Here is a 25,456-nt window from a genome sequence, read left to right as displayed (position 1 = left end):
TCTCTAATGCCTCGCCTGAGTACGTATTTGGCTGAATTTCCAACGGGTGCCACCCCATCTCAGCATCCTGTGTGCAGGAGAGAGCCCAGTCATGCACCAGCAGTGTGACCAGGGCCCATGCTGCACTGAAATGAACACAGTAATTCTTATATTGTATGTCTTTAATTACTTCCTTAGTCATTGATTCAGTGTAAGATTTCTAAGTTAGTCGCTCCATTGTTCTCCTACTTTATGCTTAGTTCATCGGTCTCAGATGGCCCGATCATTCCAGCATCAACCCTCTTCACAGCTTCTTAAAAGAGAGAGAGAGAGAGAGCGCAATATTTTACAGCTCTTGGTGTTACGTTAAAAGGTAAAACAGGCAATTTTTTTGAAGACTGCATGTCAGGGTACGTCTACACTGCAAACCAAAAACAAGGCAGCCAGTCTGAGCCTGAGTCAACTGACTTGGGCTCATGCAACAGGGCTAAAAATAGTAGTGTGGATGTTCCCACTTGGGCTGGTCTCCCAGACTGGCTGCAGACTGAGCGGGAACGCCTTGCCCGCTATTTTGAGCCCGGTAGTGCAAGTCCCGCAGTTGACTCAGGCTCTGAGACTCGTTGCACAGTTTTGGTTTGGGGGGGTTATTTCTGCAGTGTAGACATACCCCTGGGTATCAGATATGCCTCATGGGCTGGCTCCGATAGCGGGCTAGGCACTTTGACTCTGTGACAGCTCTGTTCCAGCTGTGCCACTGTAGCATTTCCAGTGTCAACACAGGGACGGCTTTGCAGCAGGATCAGGTCCTTCATTTAATCCCTGCTTCAGCCAATCGCATCCTTTCACCTTTGTGCGGCTATTATTGTCTACGTGAAAGAAAATAGATTACTACAGAATAAACAGAATTATTTAATCTGGAGTGACCCTCCTGGAGGGCAAAAATTCATAGGGTTCTATGTTTTCAAAAGGAGATGGTTGTTAAATCTTACCCAGCACATTTTCATTCTTTCCGTCCCCGGGAAGCAGCAGCTGGAATTTCCCAGTGCTAAATACTGATGCATTTTACATTCCTTCTCAGCCTCAGGACGTCTTAGCTTGCCAAGTCTCAACTAAACCTGTGAATGCCAAGGGGACTGATGATAAACAGACATACTCAGCAGCAAGCCTGATCGCTACACCTGTCTCAAAGGCACGCTGCCACAGAGGTCACACCAATGTGATTGTATAAACTATTCCATAGCCTGTGGATGTCAACCCCGGGATGTGGGCGCTTGGATCAGAGAAGGCGAAGGGCCTGATTCTGCAAGGAAGGGCCTGTTACTAAGCAAGTGACTGTGGTCCCATTAGCTTCACTGGGACTACTCATAGGCTTAAAATCAGGCACGTGCGTTAAGCACCTTCCTTAGTAGAGGTCTTAATGCTCAAATGTGCAAGCTAATGACAATTAGTATAAAAATATAGTTTTTAAAAAACCGCTCGGGTAATTCTGTAGTTTATCAGTACTTACTGAGTACTGTACCTACTGCATTCTATCTTACAGGACAGTTTAACTCCTTCCTGTACTTATTGACCTACAGATGTTAAGGCAGTGTGCAAAAGAATATTACAAAGCGCACTCCTTTGGGGAGCTCAGTCTGTGCGATAGCCTGTCGTGTTTATTCTTTGAATACAAGTGTCCAAAATTCCTGAGCTGTAAAATTCATATTCCTTTCCACCAGCTGTCTCAGTGCTCGGGCCTCTTTCTTGGATTGTTCAAAGCTTGGTATCCACATTTCTCGCAGAGATGTCCAGCGTATGTTTGGAGAGGAGAACAAGAAAGCCTCAGGTTTCGGGCAGCTCAGGTGGTTAACTTGTGCATTCCATCTCCTGGGTGACAATCCCTGGCAATGGAGGAGAAACACAGGAAGGGTTTAATTAGACTCTAGGTCATGGATAACTGCACTGATTAGAATCATAGAATATCAGGGTTGGAAGGGACCTCAGGAGGTCACCTAGTCCAACCCCCTGCTCAAAGCAGGACCAATCCCCAATTTTTGCCCCAGATCCCTAAATGGGCCCCTCAAGGATTGAACTCACAACCCTGGGTTTTAGCAGGCCAATGCTCAAACCACTGAGCTATCCCTCCCGAATTCTTCTCCTCCCAAATTCTCTTTCTCAGTGAAAGCATATTTCACTGTTTCTTGCACCATAGGAACACCTCTTTGTGAAGTTCACATTCTGGACTGTAACCTGCCTGCCTGCTTTGATAGAATGGGCACCGCACATGCAGTGAAACTGAAAGCTTCCCTACCCTGCCCTGCATAATGTACCTTAACCATGCCCTGGAGAGTGAAAGCGTAGATTGGTTTCTCTGCCCATCCACATGAGTTGTTTGCAGTGTCGTTGTAGCCGTGTTGGGATATGAGAGACACAAGCTGGTTGGTCCTTTTATTGGACCAGCTTCTGTTGGTGGAAGAGAGAGGCTTTCGAGCTTCCCAGAGCTCTTCTTCAGGACACTGTGTAAGCTCAAACGCTTGTCTCTTCCACCAACAGAAGTTGGTCCAGTAAAAGATATTACCTCCTTGTCTCTCTCACACCCACGAGAGTGGTAATCATGGCACTGATTTTCAGAAGGGAGACATCTCTTCACGGGGAACTGGACTGAAACCAAATTAGTTTTCATATAGGCCACCGAAAAAAGAAACCAGATGGTAAAAGCTCCCAGATGAGACAGAACTGGGCTGCACTGAACTGATAACCTAACTGCGAAAGGTTCTATGTAGCTACCAATCCACGGAGTCATTTCAGCAAAATATTCTAATCCCTGCTCTGGGGTCTGATCCTATGCTCATTGAAGTCATTAGCAAAGCTCCCACTGATTTCAATGGATCAGGATCAGATTCCTAGAGAATAATAGCCAAAGCCTCAGCTCGTATAAATTGGTGATGTTCTCTTGACTTCGACAGAGCAGCGCTGATGTATACCAGCTGAGATTCTGACTCTAAGAGTTTAGCAATTACTTGTTATCATTTCAATATATAAGCATTGTGTGGTAGGAGCTATGAAGCGGGCACTGGTGAACTCAGCGGGCCTTTTGGTCCTGGAAGCCTCCTTGATTAGGGAGACCCAGCAATGTGGGAATGAGGAGAATCTCAGCTTTCAGTTCTATAGTTACTCTCTCCTACACCTGCTTCCTCCACTTGCATGGTTAAGCAAAAAAGAAGTTGTTTGATCCGAAATTTGCAATCAGTTAAAGGCTCCATTGAATTGAGGATCCTAGATAAGCTGAATGCTCAATAATTTGCATGGCAAAATTTTTAATCCCCTTTAACTAATGAGCAACAGACAAGTAGCTGAAAACAACTTGAGTATTCTTAGTGCCATTTTGCATATGAGTACAGTTCATCTTCCTAAGAGTTTTCTGTCTCCCCTTGCTGGTTGATGAGAAAGCGCTACAGTTCAGACTGCCACAGTAGAAAAGAGTAGAGGAGATGTCCCAAGCCAGCTTGTGTGATAATGTAAATGTGAGCACAGTTCCTGATTTGGATAAGCAGATGTAAAAATAATTCAATTCATATTGATAAAGGACCAAGGGGGAAAAAATTGAAAATAGATTTTGGGTACCTCCATTCTTGGTGCTTGAAATTGGGCACCTAAACTTCTGTGGAATTTACAATCAGTGGGCACTTTTGAAAAGGTGGCTGCCCATCTTTACTGCATGATGATTGAGGGAGTCATGACATGAGTTTGTGGTTTCAGTCTAATTCCAGGTGTACTGTGTCCCTATCAGAAAAATCCACCACAACTAGTAATCCCAGGAGAGAGGCCAAGAAGATAGAACTACTCTCTGACCCTAACAAGTGGCCCCTCATGATCATAACTGATGAACTTACGAGGCAGTGTTCTCTAAATAAAGTGTACATCAGTCTGTATATGTCAGCATGGCATGGGAGTTTTAGCCCTGTTGGAAGATCAGTCAGATTCTGTTCACCAAAGCTAGCTATATTAAAAAGAAAACAACCCCAAACACAATTAGAGTTATGAGTACCTTTTCCTGCCTTCTGATGTTTTCCCACACCCTATTACACACCATGCACTCAAACACATCAATATAATTGTCCTGCGTGATATCCTGGACTCCCCATTTGCGTTCTCGGATAGCAGTGAGCAGTCGTTGATTGGAGATGGCTCCTTTCAGTTTCCATTCTAGGTAGGCCTCATACTCTTGGTCATTTGTGTCCAGTGCCTTGATGTAGTGCGCCAGCTCTCTGGGATGTGAAAATCTTGTTACAAGGATTGCACTCTTATTGCTAGGAAGCCAGTCCATAATGCTGGGGGACCCATAGTACACTGGTACCACTCCCAACTTGAGGGGCCTCCAGAGTTTTTCAGTGATGTAATCCTCGCAGACTGCGTTTTCAAAAGCAAGAATGAATTTGTACTGAGCAAGTATTCTATAGAAGTTACCATCATCCATGGAGGCTGGGTTTTTGAGGTGCTGAGGAAGGTCTCTGTTATGCAAGCATTCACCATAGGAGTCCACCTGGATGTAGCTCATCAGCTCACGCACGTAGCTGTCCCGGTCTGAAGGAGGGTCGCAATCGGACTGCACATACACAAGCGGTGCAAGTCCTTTTCTCAAGCTATTCTTCTTTTGCAGCGGAACCATGTATCTCAGAGACTTTATGACCTCTATGCCCTCCAGATACTGAGTAGTTAGCGGCAGATGGGAGTGGCGACTGAAGGTAGCTGTATGGTTGAACAAAGTGATGGTAGGTTTGTGGAAGAGCTTGTAGTTGTTTTTGGGCGACTCTTCATGGAAAAGGGCCCAGTCGTGATGGCGTTTACGAGGGAGGGGTAAGCTATCTATATTAAAGTCAGTACCTAGACAAACACAAATAATGTTACTAGCCAAATCCTTAATATATTGAACTAGGAAAAATATATATATTTAAATCACTGTAAAAGGCCCTTGTTATTTACTTCGGGCCTACCTGTGCCACTCTTACTCACAATGAATACGATTGTATGTGTAGTAAGGTTCTGTTGACTGCAAAAGGACTAGTTCTGTAGTAAGGTACTACTCACCATAAGTAAAGGTGGCACAACTGGCCTCTTAATATTTCCAGTAAACTCTGTAATGGAATAGCAGTGTTTTAGCTTACAGTTAGGCCAAAAAGGGTTGTGTTAATTTTGCGTTTTAGTTGACTCATTATTATTTTTAATTGTTGTAAGACACTTCGAAATAACAGGATTGCTTCCTTCTCTGGAACGAAGGGCCACAGAGTCAAAATAAAATTCCAGATACAATAGTCATAATTATGAAACCAATAATTACCGCACAACAATAAACACCAGTGTGGGGATGTGGGGATCTGTACCACACGTTCTCGTGTAACCAAATTCTCAGATTATGGGCCTTGGAGAATATGAGTTACTATTAAGATGAATCATGTGTGATGGATCTGCAAAGCTAGGGACTTCAACTCCCATGAGCCTCCTCCTCACTGTGCATCCCCTTCCCCTGGCCAGGTAAGGTCCTGAACGAGGATGTGCCAGGGCCCTGTTTGGGACTTAGGAGTGGGAGCCACTTAGCAGCAGGAAGCTGGAGAGAAGCCTTGGGAACTGTGCTGCAAATGGACAGGCTGTGACTGCTGGACATCATAGCTGGGTGCAGGTCTCTGTGGGGCTTTTGGGCAAGCAGCAGCAGCTGGGCAGGGAGCCTGTGCAAAGGGGACCCCCAATGAGAGACACTAACTGAGCCTGGCTTGGAAGCCTGCAGATGCTTATTTGCTTGAGTACAGATTGGACTGGAGAGGGCACCCCAGGCACTAGGCCTGAAGTGCCCTGCCTCTCGATTGGACTGCCCCAGGGGCCCAAACGAGAACCACTATTGCTCACTTCGAACTGTAACTAAGCTTCTGTATCCAGGGTATCGGCGACCTTTCTCCTTTCCTGCCAGCCCTAGTAGCCCTTTCCTTAGCCATGTGTCTGATTGGCTATTGGGACCCACCAGGGCTAGCGCCTACAAGACCTACCTGCTGTGCCTGCCTTCAAAATGGGGTACATTAGGCATGCTAGTGGCACCCCTAGAGGTTTGGGGTACACAGTAACCCCAATAATTACACATGCTTATCGGAGCTTGGGCCCATTTACCTTTAAAGTAACCTTACTTCCACTCCCCTCCCCCGGATAAGAAAAAGAAAGACATTATTCCAAAAAGCTTTAGTAACCAAATATCAAGGTGTTATAACAGGTAAGAGAATTAAACCAGACAAATGGATATTTGGGACGGATTCACTCAGACCACTCCAGCAATGCAAAGTGGCCATAAACTTGGCCATTCAACTGTCCCCTTAGACTGGGTTTTTGGCTGCTTTGCATCACTAGAATGGCCCAAAGCAGCCAGAGCGTGGTGGTAAATCATACACTGTAGCTCAGTGGTTCTCAAACTAGGGCCACCACTTGTTCAGGGAAAGCCCCCAGCGGGCCGGGCTGGTTTGTTTACCTGCTGTGTCCGTAGGTTCAGCTGATCGTGGCTCCCCCTGGCCGCGGTTCACCGCTCCAGGCCAATGGGGGCTGCAGGAAGGGCGGCCAGCACATCCCTCGGCCCACGCCACTTCCCACAGCCCCCATTGGCCTGGATCGGCGAGGGAGGGATAACTGGGGGGAGGGATAGCTCAGTGGTTTGAGCATTGGCCTGCTAAACCCAGGGTTGTGAGTTCAATCCTTGAGGGGGCCATTTAGGGATCTGGGGCAAAAATTGGGGGGTTGGTCCTGCTTTGAGCAGGGGGTTGGACTAGATGACCTCCTGAGGTCCCTTCCAACCCTGATATTCTATGATTCTACGAACCTGCAGACGCGGCAGGTAAACAAACCGGCCCAGCCGGCGAGGGGCTTTCCCTGAACAAGCGGCGGCCCTAGTTTGAGAACCACTGCTGTATCTCCAGTACTTTTTGCGTGAAGTTCATTTGATTAGTCTGTGATTTGTGTCTTGGGTGTCTTGCAAAGTGCTTAAAAAAATTACATCAGGACAATTTATTGGCTGGGGACTACGGTATGTATTATTTGATTGTAGTTTAAGTACTAGTACAGTACTTTGGATGTGATATTTTAATCATTATTCTCAATCAAGGGGATCTGGCCATGAAACAAACTTTCAGAGGTCATCATGCGAAGCCAAAGTCTGACCATCTTTAGGAAATGCAGCAAGACCTAATTCTTTGGAAAAGACTTCCCAGCATAAGAATGACACTCCCTTCAATCCAACCAGCTCCTACAATGATGGGTGGAGGTATAAAATCCTAATACCACTAGTGCAAGAGTCATAAAGGACAATGGATGGTATTTGGGGGAGTTAAAGCATTCTGTATCCTCTTCTTTTTACATGTGATTCTGTGTGGTGACTGTATGTTCCCATGATGAGGCATCATACCGCATATAGGAAAATGACCCTTGTTTTTTCTGTTTTCGCTGTGTTATTGCAATGTGAGCTGCTAGCAGTGGAGGTGAATTATTAGAACAGTAGCTCATGAGGGCTATTTTCTTTTTAAAACATGCTTTTAAGTGGTGTTAGGAAGAGATGAAGAGTAAGGATAGTGAAATACCATAGACTTCAGAGTAACCTTGACTTCCCTGACTTTTACATGTACACTTCCTCTTGGAGGTGTCAAGAAAAACGAGACTACAGAGAGGATGCAAGAAAGCAGAGTGAGATGAGGGACTGTAAATGGGAGTGTAAAACTGACTAACTGAGAAGAGGAAGATTGGGCAAAGGGAAGCCTGTAGAAATACGCAGTCGAGGTAAAAGCCCTAAAATGATTCCAATACCACACAATTAATCTTGAGATGATGACAGTACCTGCCACTGTGGAACAAAGGGGAATTAATAAGATTATGATGAGATAAAGAAGGTGGAACAAGATTCATAGATTCATAGATATTAAGGTCAGAAGGGACCATTATGATCATCTAGTCTGACCTCCCACACAATGCAGGCCACCGAATCTCACCCACCCACTCCTGCAATAAACCTCTCACCTATGTCTGAGCTATTGAAGTCCTCAAACCATGGTTTAAAGACTTCAAGGTGCAGAGAATCCTCCAGCAAGTGACCCGTGCCCCATGCTGCAGAGGAAGGTGAAAAACCCCCAGGGCCTCTTCCAATCTGCCCTGGAGGAAAATTCCTTCCTGACCCCAAATTTGGCCAGATACCCAGGAAAGAATTCTCTGTAATAACTCAGATCCCACCCCATTTAACATTCCATCACAGGCCATTGGGCCTATTTACCATGAATAGTTAAAGATCAATTAATTGCCAAAATTGTGTTATCCCATCATACCTTCTCCTCCATAAATTTATCGAGTTTAATCTTGAAGCCAGATAGGTCTTTTGCCCCCACTGTTTCCCTTGGAAGGCTGTTCCAGAACTTCACTCCTCGAGTGGTTAGAAACCTTCATCTAATTTCAAATCAAACTTCCTGATGGCCAGTTTATATCCATTTGTTCTTGTGTCCACATTGGTACTGAGCTTAAATAATTCCTCTCCCTCTCCGGTATTTATCCCTCTGATATATTTATAGAGAGCAATCATATCTCCCCTCAGCCTTCTTTTGGTTAGGCTAAACAAGCCAGGCTCCTTGAGTCTCCTTTCATAAGACAGGTTTTTCATTCCTCGGATCATCCTAATAGCCCTTCTCTGTACCTGTTCCAGTTTGAATTCATCCTTCTTAAACATGGGAGACCAGAAGTGCACACAGTGTTCCAGATGAGGTCTCACCAGTGCCTTGTATAACGGTACTAACACCTCCTTATCTCTACTGGAAATACCTCACCTGATGCATCCCAAGATCGCATTTGCTTTTTTCACGGCCATATCACATTGGTGGCTCATAGTCAACCTGTGATGCACCAATACTCCAAAGTCCTTCTCCTCCTCCGTTACTTCTAATTGATGCGTCCCCAGCTTATAACTAAAATTCTTGTTATTAATCCCTACATGCATGACCTTACACTTCTCACTATTAAATTTCATCTTATTACTATTACTCCAGTTTACAAGGTCATCCAAATCCTCCTGTATGATATCCCGGTCCTTCTCTAAATTGGCAATACCTCCCAGCTTTGTATCATCTGCAAACTTTATTAGCACACTCCAACTTTTTGATGGAAAGCACTCATAATTATAGTCTCCAAAGTATTAATTAGGAAACCTGTGATACGTGGCAAAGTACAGAGGGGAATGGGGGATGTGAAAAGGCTCTGCTCCTTTGAAAGCACCTTGCACGCAGGGTCTCATCTCCCAGGGGTAGAGAGGGTAGAACTCCCCTGGCTCTTAAGGTATGTGTACACTGCAATCACAGGGTGCGATTTCAGCTTGTGCAGACATACCCGAGCTAGATTTCATCTGCCTAGCTCAGCTACTAGAGCAGTGAAGCTGCATGGCCAGCCTATACTGAGCATGCACTGCCTGGTTTCTCTGCTCCAGTGTTCAAGCCAGCTGGATTAAAGCTGGTTTGGGCATGTCCACATCATAGAATCATAGAAGATCAGGGTTGGAAGAGACCTCAGGAGGTCATCTAGTCCAACCCCCTGCTTAAAGCAGAACCAACACCAGCTAAATCATCCCAGCCAGGGTTTTGTCAAGCCGGGCTTTGCATCAGCTGCAATCACACTCCATGACTGCCGTGTAGACGTACCCTTCAAATTCTCATGTCTGCAGCTTTGATAGTTGGGACACCATCCCCTGCCAAGAGGTTCACTTCTAGCAGCTGCTGCCTTGGCTCCTGGCAGAACCTTCTGAGGGTTTGTCTCCACTGCAATCCGGGGTGTGATGGAAGCTAAGAGAGATATACCTGAGCTAGCTTTCTAGTGTGGCTAAAAATAGCAATGTAAATGCAACAGCACGGGTTTCAGCACACATGGGACCCTAGGTACATAGTCACATTACTAGCCCATGCTGGGGTCCGTGCCCCCACATCTATACCGTTATTTTTGTCATTCTAGCTAGATTAAAGCTAGGCAGAATGGCTACCCTAGCTTCAATCACATCTCTGACTGCAGTGGAGATATACTCTTAGTTGGCTCCTAAATCCAGAGGAAGCAGGAGCTCTCCCTGCAAATGTAAACGCTGTGATCCCAGTTTTTAAAAAGGAACTGCCTGGAAACCTTCCCAAGGGCAGGAGTAAAATCCACTGTTGGAGGCAACACTTCACCTTTGAACAGAACCCTGAACTCTGAGGAGAGGATGGGCCCTCTGTGTGATACTTTTCAAAGAAGAAAAATGACAGGTCAGCAGTGCCTCTGTAGAGACATCACCCACACAGGATGCCTGGGAGAGTAAACAAGGATGATTCACCATAAACAAAAGCAAGTATTGCTAGTAAAACAATTCCACCGAAAAGCACCTTCTTCTTTTACTTTAAGGCACGAAACCTTCTGAATATCCATAGGCAAAAATTTCAGAGGCAGAGCAGGGAAGCTTCTCCCTTGGGGATGCAATTCCCTGGCAGGTATCTAGGGCAGTGGTTCTCAACCTATTTACCATTGTGGGCCGCATCCAATACTACCCGTATGGCCCTGAGGATGTCACGTGGGCCGCAGCTCTGTGCTGATTGGGCCGCAAGCGGCCCACAGGTTGAGATCTTGAGATGCAAACACCCAGATCTCCACCCATAAGACAATGGCAGGTGCAAACTTCACAGGAGCAAACTGCACCCTCCAGGAGATGGCTGACCTTCTGAAAAGCTTATCCATAATGTACAATAAAGGCAAGTTAATGCTAATATGAGAGCTTGCTTTATGCATTCCTTAACTTTGCTGTGTTTAAATATGTAACAGCCTTGCATTAATACAGGGTTTCTTTTTCGCATTTAATATAATATACGAGCTTTGAGTCTGCCTTTACTGGCAGTGATAGATCATTCCCTGCTATTGTAAAAACTAACATTTTTGAATTTGCCTTTCAAAAGGTTTCAAAATCATTGTGATTAAAAAAAAGTACTTGGAGGGTCTTTTTGCTAATATATGCATTCCAGTTTAATTAAGTATATTTAATCATTTCCTCAAGCTTGGTACAATGACCAAATTGTACTTCTGCTAGAGCTGGGGGTGGCAAACAGAAGCACTGTCATAGGCCAGAAATATCACAGACTTTATAGTATCCATGTGATGTAAGCTTTGGTTTCCTTTCATTTAAAATGGGTCAGCTTTTGATCCCTTTGCTATTTTTTCTTCCCATTCATGCTTCAGCACAGGCTCACCAATAAACTAAACTGACCTACTTACCCTTTGGAATTGGGTGTAATTTAGAGCTCTCAGAATGGAAGAGGTGGGAAGTTTGCAGTTCAGTGTTAAATAAAGCTCACTGATTATCAAAAGCCATTTGTTTCCTGTGGTTCACATTTTGTTTAAAAAAAAAATAAACCACATGTGCCCCTCTGAGCTAATGAATCAAGGTGCTGAACCCAGAAATAATCTTCTAATATCAGACATTTTAGTTGATGGCCGCTTACAGTCAGAGAATAAAAAAATCTTCCTCGCACTGAATGCATAAAATGCAGTTTTTCTCTAAAAAGAAACTCTGTAAAAATTGCAGCTTCTTAACTGATGCACTTCAAGTTATATCTGCTTACTTTAGTGACAAAAATGTTGTTTCTGCTTTTGACTTCTGCTACCCTGCAAAGCCAACACTGCTCAGAGAGAGAGGTAGATTCTACTCTTTGGGCATCGTCAATGGCAACTGTTTACTGAGTTCCACTCACAGTCAACTAGTTACCCCTTTGGCATGGAAGGGAATGGGGCTGTTATCACATAAGGCAAATTGGTGAGGCTAGGAAAGAAACAAGCTTGACTCTCAGATCTGAGGCTGGCTTTTCAGGGTGGGCAGGGAGAAGAATGTCCATGTCACATGTAAACCAAGCACATTTGATCTAGAAGTCAGCCAGAGACAATGCACAAGTAATTCCACAATGCCATTTCCCAGGATCACTTTTCAGAGTAGAACTACACTTTATGTGCAAGTAGAGATACTTGCTGGTGCACTTTGTCACCAGACAGACTTTAACAACTTCTGCTGTGGAGGGTTACAGTTGCTCTGTACTTGATCTATAACAGAGAAATAGCAGAGGGGAGGGAACTCACTCATTTAAAATGACTTAGTTCCTTACCATAGAAGAGAAAGGCTTTTGTCATGTGATTATGCTGGTAGGTCCTCTTGATAGTAAAGAAACAGACATTCTGTCCACACTGACCTAACCTCCCAGTCTCGCCAGTCAGCGGGGACCACCAGAGCAGGATAGGGTATCTGTCCGCATCTAAAACTCTCCTGGTATAGCTGTAGAGTTCCTGTTTATTAAAAAACTGATATGCATGTTTCCGCTGCTCCTCCAGTTTTAATGAACCATCTTGTAAACTGGAGACTTTTATCTTCCTTTCAGACTTGCCCAGTTCAAGAACCACCTTTGGAGAAAAACACATACATCATAACTTGCATGGCCAGGGACATACAGTTTGGCTAGCAGATGCTAATTTCCTTGTGTTTGTCAGTGAAATGCAGCCATCTCTTGGGAGACTTTGGCAGCTGTTTAGTAGCATTAAGCAGCACTTCATGGCTGTTTTAGTATAGAAGTGAAAAATACTATACCCATTTGAAACTGTAAAGGGAATTTAAGTAGACAAAGTAATTTATTCACCTTGAAACTGGTAGTTTATAATATACCTTCTGCTGTCTGTCTCATAAAGACTTACAAAATGGAGGAAGGCCCATTTTTAAAATTAGCCCTGCCTAGGGTTACCAGATAGCAACTGTGAAAAAACGGGGCGGGGGATGGGGGGTAATTGGCACCTATATAAGAAAAAGTCCCAAAAAACGGGACTGTCCCTTTAAAAACAGGACATCTGGTCATCCAAGCCCTGCCTGTTACAGGCATGCTCTAGAAAAGGGAGGTGTCAGTAAACAGTGAAAATACAAGAGAAGAGGTGCTCAAGAATACACAAAATTGCCCCGGGTTTTGTAGGATCACTAAAACCTTCTTGTTACGTTGCACACTATAAATGGTTCTTTGTGTGCAGGGCGAAGGATGAGTGCTTAATAGTTGGGGGCAAGGGGGAGGGTTACACTCTGATATCTATGATTATATCATCCAACTCTTGGCCGGACCAAATGAACCCGCTTAGCTTGTAAGAGCTATTGAGATTGCAGTCTAGAGGAGTCTGTCAGCAAGCCAAGACTGACTTACATGAGCCATGGTTGCTATCTATTAATAAAGGCCAGTCTGGTCTAAAACAGCAGCAAATTAAGATACCTCCAAACTGGTTCAGCTGTGCTGGCTGGCATGCTGTGGGGCAGAGCCAAGTCCCACTGCTTTCCTCCCAGCTGCTCTGGGTGGAAGTAAGTGGGCACACAGCAGACAGAGAGAGACCCTGGGGGCTGGGGAGGAGGGGCTCAGACTTCAGGAGAAGAAGATCAGCAAAATGCAGGACAAAGGACAATTCTGGGGTGGGAAAGGGGAAATGAAGCCCCAGCCTCCTCCAGGGGAAGAGGAGAAACTGCCCTGAAGATACCGCAGGAGGAATGGGCCTGTTTTCTTCTGCCCAAAGATATGCTAATTAAATATACTCTGCAATGGGTATGCTTATTTATATATTATGGAAAAAGATGAACATATTTATCTTTCATATCAGACTTTTTTGCTGGCCTGACGCTGTGCTTCCTACCACCATAAATGGCCATTGTGTCAGTACAGACTTGGAAGGAAGAATGCCACTTACTGAGTCACCATCACCATTCGTGGCAGCACCTAGGTTTCCCTGGTGGTCTATACTTTCCCAAGTATTGAACAGGTGGCCAGACAAGTCCCGGGCTACTATGGAATGGCTGCAGGTCCAAACAGCTGGGATTTAGGAGTTTTGTGATATTATGATCAAAGGACAATGCGTTGGAGACAATGCTCCAGGAGACACCCAGCTCTGAGAACACTTTCTCAACTCTGTCAATTGTCTCAGGGCTTCCTGGCCACAGTTTGCAGTCAGTAGCTCAGTCCAAAATTATTAATGATTTTAGACATCTTTAAACATGCATCAAAATTTCATTTGTCTGGAGGAGAAGGGCTACTGATGAATGCCTATAAATAATAATTCAAAAAAAGGAGAAAGATCAGACTTTGAAGTAATTGTGGACTTTTGTTTTCATTTTTTATATATGATTAGTATTACTAAAAGTTTTCTAAGCCCTTATTACCCACATTGACTTTTTGCCTTTGGGTTTTGTCTTTTCTCCTTATTTTGTAAGGAAGTTATTAATTCATTTACCTTTCCCCTCTAGCCCTGTGCTCTCAGTGAAGTACACAACTAGTAGAAATTCTTTACAAAGATTCTTCTTAAAGTGTTATTTATTAATGAAAATATTTAGGGCCTTTAATGACATCTTTGTCCTGCCGGAATTGTGTAACAGTTGGAGTGCAACCACATGATCTCTTTTCCCTCCCTTCCACGACTAGAACTCTTCAGCTACCCAATCCGAGGATTAACTGTACCTGGAGTGTAACAAGAAGAAAAAAGAAGGCCGTAAAGCAGAATAAAGATGCCCAAAGTTTCTTCCTTCCAATTCTAATCATGCTGTGCTGCCAGGCCCACAGAGTGCCAAGTGGTGGTCAAGGCCTGTTATCAGGGATACCAGCTCCTCCTACAGCTTCAGTCATTCCTGCTGTGCTTTCCCATTCTGTCATTGTTTTTCTCAATGGCCACAGCTGCTCAGAAGGAGGCTCCATCAAGGACTGTATTCCAAGCTCAGTGTTTGGTTCAATGTCTAGACAGGACTGTGTTCTTCTGTAGACATCAGAGCAGCGTTCTGAACCAAAGATACCTTGGAGGTGGATGGACTGACTAAATCAAACACAGAGTGAAGGGGCAAATATTAGAAACATATGTGCTGTCAACAAAAGTGCAGTTAAAATTAGTACCAAGTGGAACACTGAGATGCACTTAGCTGATACCGTTACTACATACGTTCCAGATAGAAGCCAGGCCTGCTAAGCACACTAACAACCTAGACAGGGCCTCATTCTCCACTGACATGAACCTCCTGGGCATTGACCCTTGTGAAAAATGGGTGTAAAATACCTGTAAAAACACCTGTGTCTCTGAGCGGAGGATTCTGATTTGCACTCACTGTACACAGGTGTAAATGATCAGAGCCTGACAATTTACCTAACACTTATGAGTCTGAGAACTCAGTCTAATAACAAGAGTGAGAAATACCTCTATCCGTCCCATCAGAAACCATTTATTATTACTCGTCCTTGCTATCAAGACAGTGCCTAGAGACCCCCTTGTGGACATCACCAGCTGGAGAGGATTAGAGCACCCACTAGGTTGCTCTAATTTATGCCTGGCTGGCCTCAAACTGGCCTTAGAACCGTGGAACTGCGACCGGCTCCTTTGTGATTCCCCCTCTCAACTGTGCCCCACAGAAGCTAGTTGCAGCAGCAGCAAATGTTGCCCAATGAGTTTGCCACCACGTTCTACATCTGTGCAGCATAGGGCTGAAATATTAGCCTGCTGATGTTGGCGTGTTTTACATGCCCTTTGCATGGTATAATGGGCTGCACACATCAGCATGGGAAGCAGGGGTGCGGGGGGTGCTGTAGCACTCCCAGGTTGTATGCGGGGCCACTGACCCCACACCCAGGGATCCACTCCCTGGCTCCGGTCCCGGGGGCTATCCCCATGCCCCGCTCCCCAGCCACTGGCTCCATGTATAAAACTGGGGGTGCTTCCCATGCCTATGCCCTGCTCCCGGCTCTCCGCCCGCACTCCACCCCTCAACCCCTCATCTGGGACTTGGGTCCTGGCTGCCAGCCCCACTCCTGGCCCCGCGCCCAGGGCTCTGTTCCTGCAGCCCCACTCCCTGGCTGCTGGCCCTGTGCCTGGCCCCGCCCCACCCCCCACTCCCAGGTCTCCTCTCCCGAGGCCCGCCCTGCACCTGGTCCCCTGCTCCCAGGGCTCCACTCCCAGAGCCCCACGGCTGGGCCCACAGCTGGGGCTCAGCTCTTGGTCCCGCACGTGGTGTCCTGGCTGCTGGCCCCTGCCCGAGGCTCTGCTCCTGGCCCCACGCCCACCCCCAGCTGTGGCCTTGGCCCCCTTACCCCTTGTCCGGGTCCCCCACTCCCAGAGACACAGCCCTGCTCCCAGCCTCAGCTCAGGGAGACCGGGGGGGGAGGGGGGCAGAAAGGTGTAAGGGGGCTGGCTTTCAGCACCCCAATTACTAAAAACTTTCCAGCGCCACTAGCTACACAAGGTGCAAGGCAGGAGGTGTAAGGCCTATATTTTGTAACTCCCAATAAGATCTGAAATACAGGGCCAAACTAACAGTTCAGTCCCAGTTGCTTTGCCTGGATCCAGCATGTCTGCAAGTCTGGCCTGGAATGAATTATGGAAGATATATGGAAAGTAGCTACGAAGCATGCACAGAAATAACCCCACTGTCCAGACTTAAACATTTGTTTAAATTGAACAGAGAAGTCCCCTTTCACTTACAATGCATTGCCCCAGTCCAAATAATACACATCTGGGTCCCAAGGCTATATTGGGCCATGGCCTCTTATTACCACATGACACAGGACCAGGATTTGGCCGATGCGTCTTTAAGAAATGAACTATGGAAACAGTTAAGTCATCCCTGTCCCTGTTTCAATGGCAGTGAGAGATGCCATTTTGCTAATGCTGGATCTCCTGCATGGTACCAGACTGAGTCAGAGGACACACATCTCCGCATTGTGATGAATGGGAAACTAGAAGGTTTCAAAGCTGTTGGAGGCAAATTACACCAGGAGTTCCGCTGGTAGACCCTATCAACATAAGTCTGTAGTGTAGATCAAGCCTTACGTATTTCATATACTAAGATTAATATTTAAGTGGTCCAATAATTTTATATTTAAGATATGAGACGGAAAGCAAAATGTCTTCAACCATATCTGCTTACAAGGGTACCATACCTACTTACTCTTGAGTGCGTTAGACTTTTTGTACCTTTCTGTTAACAAAACACATTCAAATGAATTCCTCATTAATATTTTCATTGTGCACAACAGTTAATATTAATATAAAACATCCAAAAACACTACATTCAAAGCATATTAACATTACAAAGTTCAGCACTCTAAAGTTAGGAAATGCCAGAATTAAGGCTGCCTGTGCAAACTTAATGCAGCCCCCTTACTTGCATGTATTTTATGAAACAGTCTTTAATTACATGATCACATGCTATTTTTCCATGGGACCCGGCCGCCTTCAGTGAATAGGTAGTTATTCAATAACTCTATTATCGTCATTCAATATGTGGCCTTAGCCCTTATTTACCACACACCATTCAAACCCAGCACTGAATACAAAATTTCCTCCTGAGTCGGGGGACTTTAACTACCTGACCAAGGCCTCTGACACAATGAATCGCTAGGGCCTATGGAAACTCCTTCATACATTTAGTGGCCTGGAGAAGATGATTGCTGTTATCCACTTATTCCACGGTGGCCAGGGTGATGGAGTGTGTTGACTCATCAGAAGCCTTCGCTCTCACCAACAGCACCAAGCAAGGAGGTGTAATGGCTCCAGCCCATGCAGGACTTTGATGAAGGTGTACGCATCTAGTTCGGGTTGGATGGGGGCCTATTGAATCTACAGCGACTCAGGGTCCAAACCAACAGGGGCAGTACTGGGGGGGGCTTGTGGGGCTATAGTCACCCCAAAATTTGCCTTAGCCCCCCTATAGCCACCCTTCCCCAATCAGGAAGGGCTCCCGCCACCAGGCTGCTCATGTTCCCACAGGCGCTGCTCGCTGTCCCCTGCCATGCTGCTCACACTGCTGTTTTCAGTTCTCAGACTGGGGGGCACAGAATGTATTTGGGGTGGGGTGAGCTCTGAAGGAAGAGCAGAGAGAAGCAGCTGCTGGCTGCGCACCCAGCTCTGAAGGCAGCGCCGCCTAGCCACAGTGGAGCAGTAAGGGTGGCATGGTAAGACTGCCAGGTGAGTACCCTAACCACGGGGTTAAATGTTATAAGGATTTGTCATCACTGTGAACTTGCCTCAGAGACCTGATCCAGTAGGCGGCCCTGGTTTGTGAATCTCTCGGAGGGTTAGATGGGAGCTAAGCACCCAGACACCCACAAGGAGGCAGCAACGCACATGCTCAGAGGCAGAAACATAAGTGCCTAAGGAACTGAGGAGCTGAGGGAGGTTAGGCACCTATAGCATTTTAGCTGGAGTTGTTTGCATGTCAGTGGTGCCCGAAACTGGGACCTGGATGTCTAACTCCTTTGGGGCATTCACAGCTCTGTGCTTCATCTCACAATAGTAAGGGCCAGATTGTCAGAAGAGCTAAGCTCCCATTTAGGTACCTAAATGAACCAGCCTTTTTCAAATGTGCTCAGTGCCTCAACAGCTCCTGTTATTCTGTATGAGCTGCTGGCTGCTGAGCGCTCTTGGAAATCTGGCACTGTGTTCCCTTGAGAAGGGAGGGGAAAGCAGTTAAATATGCTATGCCATGACTTTTTAAAAATGGGTGGCGAGAGTTGGCAACACTGGATTTTTATTACATGCCTCGTGGATTTGACATTTTTATTAAAGCCGCAGCTCCCGACGTCACATGAATACATGCCAATCTCAGCTTCTGTTTTTAAAAACTTAGGTTTCAAATAATCTTTATCACTGCGGAGAAGATTTTGAAAACATGAGTCCACTCTGAAAGCTGAGAAACCAGAAGACAAAGAACACAAAATGTATTTTTTTTAGGCCTGTCTCATGAGTTTTGAATGCTTTGGGGTTGGCAATACGGCCTAGGTGCTCAGCACTTTTGGAAATCAAGCCACGTGTTCTGGTGGTTCACTGCAGTGCTTGAAGTGCACAGGAAACATAGTGCACATATATAGTGGACCAAATTCTACCTTCTGTTAGACTGGTGTAAACCCAGAATATCTACATTCAGAGCACAACAGAACTCAGTTCAGTGCCTTTAATACAATGGACCATTTCTTTTCCTGCTTAGATCAAAACTAAGAATCTGACTGAGTAAAAATTTCCAGCCAGAAATTAGACTAGAGTTGCTAATTTTGGAGGATGGGGGGGTGACATTTACTTTCTTCACATATTGGCATGTTGTGTCTGCCGTCGGTGATGATATTACAGGATCATGTGCTGATGCACTGCCAGCATACTGAATTTGCAATGCCCAAAGTAAGTTCAGAACTTTCAAATAGTGGTAACAGTAAATATTTGTTTTATGGTAGCACCCCTAGTTATTTTGAAAGCTTAGCTGGCCACCTATGACTATCAGGACTGTCCATGAATTTCAAAATGGGTGGAGATGTTTGGGATTTGAGCAATGATTGGAATACATTACAAACTTTTAGTCTCTTATGGAGCGAAACAACCTCATTTAAATTCACACAAATGCATTTTGGAAACCTCGTCTATTCAAAATGCCAGATTGTACAGCCCAGCAACACACAGATTATTTGTTTTCCAACATCGAACTACATCTGCTTAAACAGTTCATAACAGCAATCAAAGGCTCTAGGGTTTGCTGATCCCGTTCTCCATCTCAGCCCTTTACGGGTTGCAGACAGCTCTTTGCATCTTTCTCAGCATCACTGCATCCTATGCTGTTAGATAACCAAGAAATCCACACCAGTGATGATTTTTCCCCTTACCTCAGGAAAACTGCAGGGCTCTTAGGCCATTGTTGCTATGCTCTTTTTACTTTCAGTTTGTGCAGCTGTTCGAGATCAGGATAAAAACCTGGAGCTCAGAATATTTCTCTTAGCAAAATAAATATGCAGAGAATCCCTCTGAGTTCCTGGGAATCCAGTATCCATAGTTTCACGAGTCCTATTGCCAAGCAGAGCTTCAGCCAGGATTGGAATCCAATCTTTCCTAGGTCCTGAATGTTCTGCAAAGGAAAACTAACTACATTAATTGTGCTATCATTTTTGTGAAGATTGCGCTTCCTGGAAGTCCCTGACAAGGAGATCTCAGCAAAAATCTGTTCTCTGTGCTGACTTCTTTTTTTTGATAACAGTGCAGTTATTGTAGCCAGTCCTGCTCTCCTAACGGGACTTAGATTCACTGTGTTCTGGCAGAGGAGGGCTGTTCAGTTGTAAAAAGAAATGCGTCATAAAAGTTTGGAGTGTGCAGTGAGCTCTGTGCTTCTCCAGCCAAGGGCCGGCTAAAATGCATCCACTTGGCGAAGTCTGTGATCAGATGTGTCACTTGGAAATAAAGTTGACATGTGGAGTATAAAAATGGCGAGGCTGATTCTCTCTTGCCTGCTGCATCACTCTGCGTGGGCATCTCTCTACTCCTGTGCAAAGTGAATGTAAAGCAGGACCATTCCAAGCGGCTAGCACTCTGTGTAGGTGGAAGTGCCACACACAGGCAAAGTGGACTCAGGCCCTCTGGGTCGAAGAAGCTTATGGAAGCTGCTTCCATTATTTGGATTAAAGATGTGCTTGTTTTTGAAAGCAGGTTACTTTGGCCCGAGTCAGGTTTCTTTTGTATAAATTAGAAAAATCTCATGTTTTATGCCTGGAACATCAAAGGGGCAAGTGGATTGTGTTTGGGGGGAAATTAGAATTCTCTGCTCCCCCAGAATATAGGTGTCTTGTTCTGCAACTGATGGCCCAAGATGAGCCCAGCCTGCGTGCGATGTAATTAATGTGGGGGAGAGGGGGTCAATGATGGAGGAGAATGGAGAAACGGGTAGTAGTGGAAGGGAAGATTCATGGGCTATGGCGGAGGAGACTGGAATGGCAGAGCAGTTTAAAAGTGTGCAGAAGAGTTTGGGTGGGACTTGGGGGGGGCTGGTGGTGTTGGGGAGGTGGGAGGGATAGTAGGGGAACATGGATGGTTTGGGAAAGGAAGGTGGGGATGGAAACAGGGAGGGAGACAGGATCACTATAAGAGGAGAATGGAAGGGTATAAATGACAGCTTACCCCAGCAGAGGCATTTTTAAGGACTGGCTATAGAACTGTATGAATAGACATGGACATTGTTGTAGGGCAGAGCATTAACTTATGAAATCTAATGTTAATTGGATGGTGCATGCTCCTGACCCCACCTGGTTTTAGATAGAGCTTGTGGCGATATGGTGTAGCAAACAGTGCCAGCATCATTTATAATGTTCCTGTCAGACATCTACTGCATGGCATAGAGCATGCAATAACCACAAGATATATGTAGATTCTCAGATGGGGTCTAGTGGCTATAGCACTGGACTAGGAACCAGGAAGCCTATAGTCTATTCCCAGCTCTGCCTCTGACCAGCTATGTGGCCTTCAAAAATTCACTTCCTCTCTCTCTGCCTCTTTTTCCCCTTCTACCCTTTGTCTTATCTGTTTTGACTGTAAGCTCTCTGGGTCAGGGCTTGTCTTGCTACGTGTATGGATAGTTCCTACCACAATGGAGCTCTGTCTTCTCTTGGGGCTTCTGGGTGCCACTATTATGCACACCATAATTGCCACCGGACTATTAGGACATATTTTAAGAGTCTGAATAACATCAGCGCACCTCTCCATTGTTTGTTCCCAGTCTATGGTGCTACCTTTCACAAATTTATCACGTGTCTGAAATACTTGGTGTTTTTCTTAAGGGCCCTGCTCCCGGAGTCCTGTTATTGGCTGGAAATCTCAGCTTTCATGGTTTTTTTCAGTAAGTTTCTAGCCTTCATGGTTGCGGAGACTGAAAATATGATCCGAGTGCACCCTAAATGCTCAGGAACAGAAGACAAATAAAATGAACTCAAAATTTGTTTTAAATCTCATGATTTTTAAGTCTCTCGTGATTTTTGAATACGATGAGTAGTCCAGGGTGCAGCAGACAGAATTAGAATTTAGGGGCGGATTCAAAGTCCACTGAAGTCAATGAAGGTCACATTGATTTCAAGGGCTTTAGATTAGGCCCTCATTATGCAGCTAGATGGTCATGAGACTGTCAGTGTTTTGCTTCTTAAATAACACCTCCCCATATTTTCTAGTCTGACAACGGGGAGGGATAGCTCAGTGGTTTGAGCATTGGCCTGCTAAACCCAGGGTTGTTGTGAGTTCAATCACTGAGGGGGCCATTTAGGGATCTGGGGCAAAAATTGGGGATTGGTCCTGCTTTGAGCAGGGGGTTGGACGAGATGACCTCCTGAGGTCCCTTCCAACCCTGATATTCTATGACAACATTCATTCTGGACAGAGTATCCCTTGTAGTTAATGCTGATAGTGATATGGTATCACACCATTATAGAGTCTGGAAAAAGAAAGTGGGTATGTGGGTAGTCCAGCTGTGCCATCCAGAGGAATTAAGCTGCTACTGCAGCCTGTCAGCTGACCAGTTTGCACAAAATAAAACATTTAGCAATGATTGTATAGACATGAGCAAAGTATGCATTATATACAACACGCTCAGCATCGGGGGGGTTAATTCTGCTGGAAGCAGAATGATCAAGAAAGAATAAACATCATGGTTAGACACTATATCCCTCAATTCCCAGTAAAAACCTGCAGTGGTAGATTCAAACTAATGTGAGAGATGAGGGTATAACTGAGTGTGAGGGTGTTAGGATATAGATATTCAGGCCTGTCTGCAAAGGTCTATACTTTAAGAATTTAGGTGTATTCTTATCACTTAGATAGTTATAGAGGTACAAAACAAGAATCAAAATCACAGTCTGCTTGTTTATAGGCCTTCTCTCACTGTGATAGTCTAAGGCTGTGTTCTTAGGTTAAGACCTTTGGCTAAGCAGCAGGGACAGCCATAAACTGGGAAGTGGAGGGTCACATCCTTACATTCCAAACTAGTCACATTGAAATAAGGTGCTATTGGGCTGTTAGGCATTATCAGGACAGGATTGTATTCCTATCACCTCAAGAGAAAGGGAAGAGCCTAGAAGATTTAAAGAAAACTTGGTTTGATAGCATCCCGTCTGGCAAGAACTCACTTATCAATAGCTGGGATGTGAAATCCTCATTTCTTTGTTGTTCTATCATTGTAGTCTCCACTTCCCTATTGTTTGTCTGTATAATCTCTGTCTGGTTCTGTGATTGTTTCTGTCTGCTGTATAATTAATTTTGTTGGGTGTAAACCAATTAAGGTGGTGGGATATAATTGGTTAAATAATCATGGTACAATATGTTAGGATTGGTTAGTTAAATTTCAGGAAAATGATTGGTTAAGGTATAGCTAAGCAGAACTCAAGTTTTACTATACAGTCTGCAGTCAATCAGGAAGTAAGAGGGGGAATGGGAACAGGGAATGGGGGTGGGGGAATTGGAATTATGTTTTGCTAAAGGGGGGAATGGGAATGGGGAATGGGAACAGGGACACAGGTAAGGCTCTGTGGTGTCAGAGCTGGGAAGGGGGACACTAAGGAAGGAAATTGGAATCATCGCTTGCTGAAAGTTCACCCCAATAAACACTGAATTGTTTGCACCTTCGGACTTCGGGGATTGTTGCTCTCTGTTCATGCGAGAAGGACCAGGGAAGTAAGCAGGTGAAGAAATAAGCTCCCTAACAGAGGGGTGCAATTAAGAAAAAGAAAATGTGGTCCAAGCATCCTGAAAAGCCTGTCAAAGTGGTACATGAGGCTGTAGAATAGTCTTCCCAGGGAAGTGGTGGAAACCCTTTTGCTTAGGACTTCTAAAATAGGAAACATACTGTAGGAAGCAATGGTATTGGCAGAGAAAAACTGGATGATGTAGTAATATTCTAATTTAATTTCTATGGTTCCATATCCATATCCTCCTTATATTTTCCGCTGCCTTTCCCTCAGTGTAGGATCTATTACCTTTATCTTCTTCACGTCATTCATTTTTGATCTTGAAATGTCATTGAATGTGTCATCTTTCGTTATCCCAAAGTGTAATGAGCCAGATCCTCAGCTGGTGTAAAGCAGCATAGCTCAGGATCTGGCCCAATAACATCATTGCATGATACAATATCTCTACTTCTATTTTGCTTTATATTTTCTTTATATTTCTCTGGTTAAGTTTTGTCTAAAAACCAAGAATTATTTTGTTTGTGCTCATTTTTCCCCTTCTGCATTTCTATGTGCTTTTGTATGCTTCCCCCTGGTTATGTTCCATTTCTCTTGACTGTGTCATGTCAGTTGCATGATGGAAATTTTTCTCCATCCCTTGTATGTTACATCTTCCAGCGTATGTTACATTTTCTCAGTGCTGTCTATAACTTTTATCTCTTGTTTTTCTGGAGTTCATGTTTTATTATTTTATATGCTGCATTTTGTAACAATTATTTTAGCTATTTCAGGTTATCCGCTCTCCCATTTTGTATACTGTTCTGTTTTCTTTGTGTGTCTATTCATAATCCTATAGTTCAGAACAGCCTTTCTTTACATTACACTGGTTAGTCCCTTACTACATTATATTATTTGTATTACAGTCATGCCTATAGGCACCTACTGAGATGAGCACTCCATTGTTCTATGAGCTGTACAAACCCAGTGTGAGAGAGAATCTATGGCCAGAGCACTTGCAGCCTAAATAGACAAGACAGATGAAGAATGGGAGGGGAAACAAAGGCACAAGTAATCTGACCAAGGATGTGCATTAGTTCAGTGGCAGAGCTTGGAATGGAACCAAGGGCCCAGAGTCTCCATTGCGCTACGCCTTGTATTGTCATTTATATCAGTGCAAAGTGAAGTAGCATTTTACAGCCACCTCACTTTGCACTGGTGTAAATGAGCACACAAGGTGCATGGCAATGGAGAATCAGGCCCTGCTGTCCCTGGTTCCCAGTTGGGTACCCTACACTATGCTTCGGCCTTCATATGGAATATACTTAAATGCCTCTTCTCCCCAGTGCTCAAGCATTTATCTCCCTTCTGTAGGTTGAATTCACTATAAAATAATATTTGGCATTTCTGTAACACTTTTCACTGAGGGACCTCAAAACGCTTTACAAACATTAGAATTAACCCTTTGAACCCCTTCTGAATGAACAGTGTCCCACTCCACTGGTGACGCAGCACAGACACACCCAACCCTTGGCATGCTACGCACCCCAGCGATCCACACACGCTAGCCAGTGAACACCACCAGTGAACAACAACCCCCAGACATCACAGCCCACCCCTGCCTGGACTACATCTAATGCCCTACACATCCAGCTACCCCAGAACTCCACCCCACCAGGCACCATCATCTGCCACCTAGAACCCCCAATCCAGATGCCTGGCTCCACCCCCACTATCAACATCACTGCCAAGCTGCTATGGAGCCTTGTAAGGAGGGACATGGGGCTGCTGCTGCTGGGGAGCTCCTAAGGCCTGGCTCCGCCCCGGGAAGTGATAGACTACAGGGGGTATCTGTGTGCTATATTGGCTGCCACTGGGGTTTTGCTGTTTGTTGGGGGTCACTTGCTACCTCATCCCTGTCTTCCTGGGGCCACTGAAATGCTGCTGTCCTTACTTCCCTGCCCAGGCTTCTGGGTAGTGGGAGGGAT

At 45.1% G+C, this 25,456-nt stretch overlaps 1 protein-coding gene across 1 annotated transcript; it reads right to left on the bottom strand.

Annotated features, from left to right (window-relative positions):
• Positions 1–216: 216 nt before the first annotated feature.
• POFUT3 (protein O-fucosyltransferase 3) lies at positions 217–19,923 on the bottom strand. The gene is made up of 7 exons (XM_077816526.1): positions 19,662–19,923; positions 14,493–14,841; positions 12,126–12,417; positions 4,007–4,842; positions 969–1,859; positions 647–845; positions 217–292 (listed from the first exon to the last, which is right to left on the bottom strand). The coding sequence occupies exons 2-5, from the start codon at positions 14,571–14,573 to the stop codon at positions 1,635–1,637; spliced, it is 1,434 nt and encodes a 477-aa protein (XP_077672652.1). The 5' UTR covers positions 14,574–14,841; positions 19,662–19,923; the 3' UTR covers positions 217–292; positions 647–845; positions 969–1,634.
• Between the last annotated feature and the right edge of the window lie 5,533 nt (positions 19,924–25,456).

Source organism: Eretmochelys imbricata, chromosome 5, assembly GCF_965152235.1.
Source record: "Eretmochelys imbricata isolate rEreImb1 chromosome 5, rEreImb1.hap1, whole genome shotgun sequence".
Classification (NCBI taxonomy): Eukaryota; Metazoa; Chordata; order Testudines; family Cheloniidae; genus Eretmochelys; species Eretmochelys imbricata.
Note: the sequence above shows the minus strand (reverse complement) of the source record. Positions and strands in the feature narration are given on the sequence as shown.